At 42.0% G+C, this 8,931-nt stretch overlaps 3 protein-coding genes across 12 annotated transcripts in view; 1 reads left to right on the top strand and 2 right to left on the bottom strand.

The window, feature by feature from the left end:
* The window catches only part of Blos1 (biogenesis of lysosome-related organelles complex 1 subunit 1), an 11,898-nt gene extending 3,478 nt beyond the window's left edge, over positions 1 to 8,420 (bottom strand). Inside the window, exons 1-2 of one of the 6 annotated variants that reach the window (XM_086977690.1) lie at positions 8,279 to 8,420; positions 434 to 512 (exon numbers count right to left, since the gene is read on the bottom strand). In XM_086977690.1, coding sequence (XP_086833816.1) covers positions 434 to 494 — 61 coding nt within the window. In that variant the 5' untranslated portion in view covers positions 495 to 512; positions 8,279 to 8,420. Of the gene's footprint in view, positions 1 to 433; positions 513 to 2,930; positions 3,073 to 4,127; positions 4,274 to 8,278 lie in introns of those variants that run through there. The other 5 variants (XM_022789237.2, XM_086977688.1, XM_086977689.1 and 2 more) reach the window with 5 other exon arrangements.
* Positions 973 to 2,934, bottom strand: LOC111243525 (RAB6A-GEF complex partner protein 2). The gene has a single exon (XM_022789235.2). It carries the CDS (start codon positions 2,754 to 2,756, stop codon positions 1,533 to 1,535), a length of 1,224 nt encoding a protein of 407 aa, XP_022644970.1. The 5' UTR covers positions 2,757 to 2,934; the 3' UTR covers positions 973 to 1,532.
* The window catches only part of LOC111243523 (ubiquitin carboxyl-terminal hydrolase 31-like), a 42,570-nt gene continuing 38,787 nt past the window's right edge, over positions 5,149 to 8,931 (top strand). Inside the window, exons 1-2 of one of the 5 annotated variants that reach the window (XM_086977678.1) lie at positions 5,150 to 6,065; positions 6,209 to 7,243. The gene's annotated coding sequence lies outside the window, so the exon portion shown is untranslated. Of the gene's footprint in view, positions 7,244 to 8,931 lie in introns of all 5 variants that reach the window. The other 4 variants (XM_086977684.1, XM_086977679.1, XM_022789228.2 and 1 more) reach the window with 4 other exon arrangements.

Genomic DNA, 8,931 nt, shown 5'->3' with positions numbered 1-8,931 from the left:
TTTAACCATCCATCATGTAAATTTGACTCTGTAACATACATTCGTATAAGATTCTTTTTCGAAAAATCCAGAGAGTTACTTATTTTTATTATATATAAAATAAGTAACTCTCTGGATTTTTCGAAAAAGAATCTTATACGAATGTATGTTACAGAGTCAAATTTACATGATGGATGGTTAAAACAGAGAATAAATGCATCTATCGCGAATATAAGAACGATAAGCTTCATTCATCAGAATCTGAACCGAAAAATCCAAAGTGGATTGAGTTCGATTGTTTCGTCTTTATAAGTCGGCTTATATGTAAAGTTTCAGTACATCAAATATGCGATGCGCATTTGCGAGCATCCTATAATCGATGTTATCTAAAAAATACAGTGTTACTTTCTACTATGCTATTTATTCGTTCTAAAATGTTATTCAGTAAACTTACCTAACTCATCGCGCCTCTGATTCATCCGTTGACTGTGCTCTTTCATAATATTCGACAACATTCTTTCTAAATGTGTCGGCTGAAACATCAAACAGTTAAAAACAGAGTGAAATTTATTTTTTTTTTGTTTATTTGAAGAATTGCAATAAGGAAATATCAGCGTCCCTCGGAAAGCCGCGCTTCACTCTGTGTAAATTTATTTTGCTCTCAATTCTTAGATTCCGAGAGTATTACTTCGAAATTTCGCTCAGTTCCGAAGGAAATCAATTATTATTTTTTAACTGTATATAATGCCTTCAGTGCCACCCTATTCTGAAGTCTTCCGAATTTATTCAATTATAACTAGAATTTTAGTTACTGAGAAGTGCATTATAAGAATATTTGTATGGCTTGTAGCGACAACCAAGTTTCTTTCATAAAGAAAAACTTGAAAGACAATTTTAGGTGTAAGAGCAGTTAGATTTTACTAGTATGGTGTTTTATTTACGACTGGTTGAAACTGGCTATAGTTCTAGCTGGAAATAGAAGACAAAAAATAATTTTGTAAACGTATTGACCGATTTTATTTCTTTAATTCGATGTAAATATACATTTCTTCTCGTTATATACATCAACATGTAGACGAAAAGGCCAAGCGATTGTCAGCTTGACTGATCTACTAAAGTCAATTAAGGTTGCCGGATCTCCAACTCTTGCCATAATATACTGCCTCTGTATCTCCTTGAAGCATTTTGTTTAGCCTAGATTGTCATTTATAATTTGACGTCATCTAAAATTCAATAATAAGCAGGATTCCAGACACTAGATAAAGAGAGTCCTTAAAAACTCGCAGAAATCTCTCTGTTAACAAATGCTGTAAACAACTTACAAGCAATAATACGAAATTTAACACAACTAAACACTGCAGTCGTTCTTAGAATCCGAATACTGGCTTTTTCATTCTACCGTTAAACACACAAATTACACAATGAATCGTTGATTGGGAATTAGAACTTGGATTTAGGCCGGACAATTTGAGCAACTCGTGTAAATTTACCTGCCAGTATATTTAATAATAGTGACTTTACATGAGCAACATTTAATGGTTTACATAGCCACTTTACAAGGCTGTATAGAACTCTCTCTGAAGATTTAAGCGTGCAGCAATGTGGGCACTATGTGAAGGAAAGATGTTCACAGGCAGGTTCCAGACCATAGTGTGCACATCCAGTTCGGCTGGCGGTTCCCAGTTGGCATCAGCATGTTGAAGAAGGTCTGGCGGGAACGTTTTGAGGTCGTTCGGAGTCATCACGAACTCAAAGTGCAGCCTCCACGACAGTTCGACAAGATCCGTCTCAAACGATGGAGCTACGTGCACAGGGATTGGTAGTGCAACATGGGTTTGCCGGAGGAATAAGCAAATTTCATGAGCTTTACTGTAGGGCAGAATTTGCGTGTACTTGCCATCACGAGTTCTTTCAACACTTTGCAGTGTCACCGAAAACTGCACGCATGGAATTGTGCCTTTGGAAAAATCAAACGTACCGACGATATCCTCACCCAAGCGGAAATTGGATTTGAGAAGACAGAACCGCGCGACATCATGCTCGCTTCCCTGAGTGATATTGAAATAGCTTGGTTGGCGGGGTGCAGTCACGTCTTCGAGATACTCCATAGCGCACTCAGCCAGACTTGGCCTAATTAGGGGACTCAAAAATGGGTTGTTGCCATAAGAATTTTGCTGGTTGTTGGTGTTCCCGTTATTGTTTGTGCCACTACCACTATTGTTATTATTATCTCCGCCAAACGATTTCTGTTTCGTGTGGTTAAGACTGCACTCCGAGTTGGAATAAGCGAAGTCTACTATGCAGAAAACCTTTAGAGGGATCTTAAAGAGCTTACTAGCCGCGTTGATCTTTTGTGTACCAATGGAGATCTTGTAGCTGTACTTGACCATTTGGCCCTTGTATGATGGTGGGAGTCCGGGCGGTAATTTTTCTCTATACACAAAAGTCTTCACATCTCCTGGGAGCAAGCGCAAATCACAAAGGAGGATTGTTGGCTGCGACGAATAGATGACGAAACCCTTCTCGCCCTGGTTGGGCACGAACGAAGTTTCTTTTGTTCCTGTGACCAACTGGTCACAGCGCACGCTGCTGGGCAACTTTAACTTTGCTTCGTCAACGGAGCAATAACAATGAAGTTGTGCTGACGACCAAGCGAGTATCTCTGGTCCGGTAGATTCACATAGTTGAGAGATGTTTTTGAACGATATCACACATTCGATTACATCGCCAGCGATGTAAACCGGCTCTCGTGACAGTTTCGTTTGTATCTGTATCATTGTTGTCTCTGGTGTTTGTGTTTACTGCCTCAATATTATGCTCTTCAAAGTAAAAAATATATGTAATTAAATGAGATGTTACGTGTAATAATTTAATTGCAAGCCCACTTCTGTCCTTAATATCTCTAAAATCTCTGTCGAGAGTCGAGCTGCACTATTTCGTACGGAAAAGACCTAAAAAACGTTGCTTTCGACGACGGCTGTTGTCAGGATGTCACTCTTCATTTCGATAGTCCTGGCGAATAGTCGCCGATAAACGTCGTTCTTCGCTCACAGTTGAAAGGAACGATGAGACCGGTTGACGCGACGACTCCGCATCGCGATGGCATAATCTGCGTATTCGTGGCTGCTGCAAGCGAAGACGCCAAGATCAGCGCCAAGATCAGCACATTATGAGGCTACATAAAGATTTGTGATATCAGGTCACGATACATGCGTGAGTTTGCTGGTGATATACAACTAGATTTAAGAAATGAGTTTATTGGAAGTATACGTAGAGCATTCACATTCCAATAACATACATTGTTATACGCCACAAACGTATTTTGTTAAAAATCATCCCGTATGTATAACGATTACGTTTAGCGTTTTCGATTTATGTTCTTCTCCACGCGGACAATTTCGACCAGCCATGTTATACTTGGTATTGCAGTCTTCTAGCTTTTCGGTCAACTTTTGTAGACCCCGCATTATCTGTTTTATAGCTATCGTTTGAAGTACAACTACAGTATGGGATAGTGGAAATTGCAACTAATGCAAAGCAGGCCGATATTTTGTTTTTTAGTTAGCGCCGTTCAACAATATGTTGCTTTTATCTTGCGTAGCACTAAGTTTGATTATTCCAAATCGATAATACCGCTTTATGAACGCTTTGCTCTATATATATATATATATATTAAACGGACATATCTTTCTTGAACTAGATTACTTATTACAGATTCTTCGTTAGATTTGTAAATCTCTAGCCAGCATTTAATTCAAGTAAACCTGATCTCGGCTCAGAACTTGAAGTAGTATTTAGTAGGGTTAAAAAATCCCAACGAATCGTCCCTCTATCAATTATTTATTGTCTTCCTCTACCCAGCTGAAACAAGCGATGTTAGTCTGCGGTAAAATCTAAGCAAGTTACGTTGATATCGAACAAAGTAACAAAATGACCTTTAACCTAACAAAGCAGGGTACACGTTCGGATGCTCGACAAAAACAACAGCAAACTAACGAGCGGTGACAATTTTCGAACACTCGTGCAGTATTTTTTAACTTACTGGCGTTACCATGTATTAGAGTAGTAACACCATGTAGCTAAATAATGCATTTAGTTTGGTTGTCTTTTCCATTATTTATATAGAACGCCGTATCATTACTACTTACATACAGGCACTATTTTTCTGTTGACGTTTGTTCACATAGACACACACACCCTCCGACGATCGGTGAACGAATCTCAGCTGTAGGATAAATACAGAGCGCTGCTTCGAATGTCCCTTAGAAACTACACTGATAGACTGTCTCTCTGCCAGGATGACTGCGCCTCTGTGGACTCTCTATCAGTTTCCTTTTTTCTCCGATGGTTGACGGCGTCGTCTGCTAGGCCACGTCCCGGTTTGGTTGCTGCTGTGCAATCGCTAAGATGGCGGGAAGTCGGGCCCCAGTAATCCAGCTGAGCGGGTTGTTACAACGCAATAGCTAGCTTGCGACAATTTACGGTCATGCTGCCTTATTATGTTGCACAGGCACTGTTTGTCATTTATAGAGATCGGCATTTAAAAGCACTTCAAGTATTGACAAGCAAAAAGTTCAGATTTTCTGAATTGTTCACGTTAAAGCGTGAATAATAAACAGCGAATTAAAAAAATATTTCATGTTAGGCATTTTATCGGATAGCTGATTCCCACCCTGAAATGAATTGTGTTTACGCTCGGTTTCGAGCCTAGATCACTATGTGTCCATATGACTACCATGCAAGCTGGTTATCCACTGACCTTTTACAGCAATGATAACACGCCAACCTACTCTACCCATTTGATCTTAGTCGTCAATATTCAAATTCCCCGCCCTTTCCTCTCCACCAACTGGTCACTTGTGCGCCCGCCAACTTTGACGACATCACCTTGTTATGATTGTCCTCGAGGGCACCGCCGCCATCGCACAGTAGCCCTGTTTTGTCTGTGTCCATCTCATAGCAGCAGCAACATCCAAACCCACGAGTCCTCTCTTTCTCTCTCTCCCTTCCTCTTTTTGCAATGTTATTACGGCCGTGGGCGGTTCATTGTTGTCTGCGTCGCGTTTGGCTGTCAACCTGTGTTCAGTCTCTCTCCATTTTGTTTACCCCTTTCCCCTGCGTTGCTCCCTCTCGACGGGCCACTATTCTCAGCGGCGTATCTACATTATTTTCCAGGTGACTGTGTAAGTTGTCGCGGCCTGTGGGTGAGTGAGTGTGGCTCTCTGCCGTTACCGTCTGGCCGCGATGGTGTTGTCGTCGTATTAGTAAATACGGCGCGGGCCGATCGGTGTACACGGCGACAAGCGTAAGCGCCAATAGCGGTAGCGTCCTGGCTTGGCTGACTGGCTGCTGTTATCCGTGCCTGCCCGCCCCATATCGTCATCGTCGCTTTGACTATTATTATTAGTAGTAGTCGTCGTTTATTTATTGCGGCCGTCGTCAGCGGCAGGTTGTGAGTATTGGCTGTAACGAAACGTATAAGTTGACTCGAGTTGGTTTCGTTGTGGACGTCACAGAGCGCAATATTGAGCGCCGACGAAATTGAAGAAGAAACAAAAAGCAATCATCAACAGCGGCGGCTCTGACGGCGACAATAGCAACAACGACCGTGTCATCATTAATGGACGAAGTCGACAACTAAAATTGTGTTTTTGTGCTATTCCTGTAGCTGGTTAACGTGCGTTGTTACAGATCACGCTATCGTGGTTTTCGCTTGGTGGTACTTGCTGTTATTGTGGCGGTTGTTGCTTCTGCCGTCCGTTGCAATAGCAATAACAGCTGTAATAAGCAGCCAAGGTCTGAGAGGGGTGTCATAGCACTGCTTGAATCGAACTAATATTGGTCCGATTCGAGTCGCATTCGAGTTTACATTCCCGCCTTCGAAACGACGGACCCTGCAACGGCTGTAGGAGTACGAGCTTTTTCATCGTCTCCGCTTCCGTGTCCCTCGTGATCCCCCAATTTTTACCGCTGCCTATCAATACCCGATAAAGACAACTGCAGCAATCATCGACAGATGCATGCAGGGAGCAGCCAGCCCGGTCAATGATAGCAGCCATAGAACAACAAATGAAGCGAGGCAACTCGTACGTAGGCCGATTATCGTGGAGGATAAATATTATATAATATATTATAAATCTTTGATGTAACAGTCGAGGGGAGCAATATTACTAGCTGTTAAAAAAAACGGTTCAACGATCCAACGAACATGTGCTAATTTCGGTTTCAGTTACTTAGGTTAGGTCCATTAAAGTCGGTCGTCTCATCGTCGTCTTCAACTGAACGTTAGAGGGGACGCAGCCTTCGAAGAAAACCGATCGAGCGTGGACATATTTATCGGTCGACTGGTTGTGTTCTATCGTCTGAGTTTGAGGGGGCGTTACATACAATAGCAATAGATAATATACTGGCGCACTCTTTGCTGACGTTAATTCGACCGCTAACGCCGCCGCTGGTCAGATTCGAGTCGCTTTCCTCATGGACATCTCGCATTACTTCGTTAAGTGACCTTCCTGTTTTCGTTGTTGCACTATACGAGGGTATGATTGTTAAGCAGTTATCTCAAAAAAGAAATTGATAAGGCGAACACGCTCAGTAACCTTCCTCAGGTTCAGGCAAGCGCTCTTCGACTCGCCGACTGCAGGCCACCAGTACAACAAAGGCGCAAATTTGAGAGTTATTGTCCGACTGCAATAGTTACGGAATCACCTCGAACGTTGTGTATTCAACCTCCACTGTGTACACATAGAGCATTGTAATGAAAAGAATCACGGCAAGTGAAAAGCACATGGATAATAATAACATTGATAATAAGTGCCGGATGGTGATAGAGGATATTCAGCCGATACTTCACAGAGCAGTGATAACTGTGAACGAAGAAGCGACAAGGTAAAGCAACGTCAATAACAGGAACAAAAGGTGATCGCCTCGGGCTCGTCAATTAGTCATTCGGTTTTGTAAGACGGATTCCAACGAGTGCTTTGTGCTGCGAACGGTTCCATTACGATAGAGTTGTTAAGTCACATAATAATCAATTGATTGTACGCATGGTAAAGAAAAAAGGGAGGGGGGAGCGCGTTTTATCTCTCGGCGAATGCTATACAAAACAAATGTATAGAAGACCGATGTTTTCATCAACAAAAGTTACTCTAGTTGCTCGTTATAGAGTTGTTATTGATCGTTGGTGCTGCTTCGTCGTGCATTGAGTAGAACTGCGCTCAAAAGCTGGTGGTGCGATCTAAATTAACTCTCTTCGGCCTGAACGGTAGGTAGCAATGTGAAAGTTATGCAACTTCACGCTGAAGCGGGGTCTTCATTGACTTAAATGAAAAGTGTCTTTAGACTAGATAGCTAATACATGGCATATATCAATATACGGATTGAGCTTGTACTGCACGCCAAGTGCTTATACAATTAAACCGGATAAATTTCACTTGTGAAAGACTTTGACGGAGTATTACGCTAGAGGAGTTACTGGCGTCGCCCGGAATACCTAAATTGGCAGGTTGATAGAAATGGCACTCTCGTTTGAGACGTGTTAAACGCGCTTAAAAAAGGTATTTTTTATAAGAATCTGGTCAAAAAAGGATGCACTATGTTATGGGATTGATACAGCATAGAACATTATTATGTAAAGTCTCTTGACTGTTTTTTGAAAGACATAATCAATCTCACGTGGGACCCATCCACCACACCAGTGGATGTCCAAGTCGGAAAAGATAGAATTTAAAAAGCCTTGATATATCATCAGACGTTTAAAGCAATCATATACGAAGGATATATTTGCAAAGAATATTTCATAGATCTTGATATCTCGCAGGAGGGTAATAAGTAATGGCCATGAGAGACAATGGACTTGATTAATGCGGTCGTAATGTTAACCGCCGCCGTTGGCTGGATTTCTAATAGTTAGTCGGGCTGCTACATAGAACTGAGGAGTGGGTGAATCGGAACTGCTGTCCTCTATCGAACGGGACGATTTTATTTCTCAGATATGCGATGCTAGCTACCGGTGGGGCATCGATGTATGTACGAGTGTCTGTACCTACTGGAGCTTTACTGAGGTTATAATAATCTATAATAGTAAGAATAGGTTTGCCGAGTTCGTGTTCGTTGGCTAATTCAATGGTGGTTGTCGCTCGTGATGCTATTAACCCTACCTGATTGACACGATTTACGATGCGTGGGTGGAGGATAAATGTTAAACTGTATTCACTAGTCGCAGCATGATACATCATAGAATAATATTATAGATACGAGCAGCAAATGGAGCAACAGCGGTAATATTATTTGTACCTACCAATGGCTCTTTCGATCAGTCCACTCGTAAACTTTGCTTGTTTGATGTGACACTTGGTCATAGCGGCTCCAATAGAACTCTTCTCCACGTATGTACCGCTCACGCCATTTGAATTCAGTGCGGCAGACCGGTACAGGCCCCGATACTCATAAATGACAAAGCTCTGTCAACCTAATCATCCTGACCATAACAACAACACCAGCAGCAGCAGCAAGATCAACGTCGTCGTCATCACTGTGGCGAGGTCGAGAACATGAAGGCCATACAAGACGATTCCCACCCTAACAACAGAACCAACTTGGCGTCTACGAACGAAGTACAATGAACAACTCGACGTCACGAATATCGCTAGGTGACCGCATGTATTTGCGTACATCAACATAGCTATCTATGCGTCGTATAGGAGTTTGGCTGTGGCGATACAAGCGGCGATCGCGTTTAAAGTATTTCACCAGAGCGAACAATGATAGACAATAGAGGGGAAATTGCCACTTCTTTTCGCATGAATCAATAAGCTTGCTTGAAGTGACACACGTAGTGCGTGTTGTGATAAAAAGTAATTGTGATTATGTGTATGAATGTCTGAAAATGATAAACAAAAGTGAGTGAATGTTTTAATTAGGTTCGTGTTCAAATCATACTACAGAGAGACT

This window comes from Varroa destructor, unplaced genomic scaffold (assembly GCF_002443255.2).
Source record: "Varroa destructor unplaced genomic scaffold, Vdes_3.0 BEIS01000001.1, whole genome shotgun sequence".
Taxonomy (NCBI): Eukaryota; Metazoa; Arthropoda; class Arachnida; order Mesostigmata; family Varroidae; genus Varroa; species Varroa destructor.
Note: the sequence above shows the minus strand (reverse complement) of the source record. Positions and strands in the feature narration are given on the sequence as shown.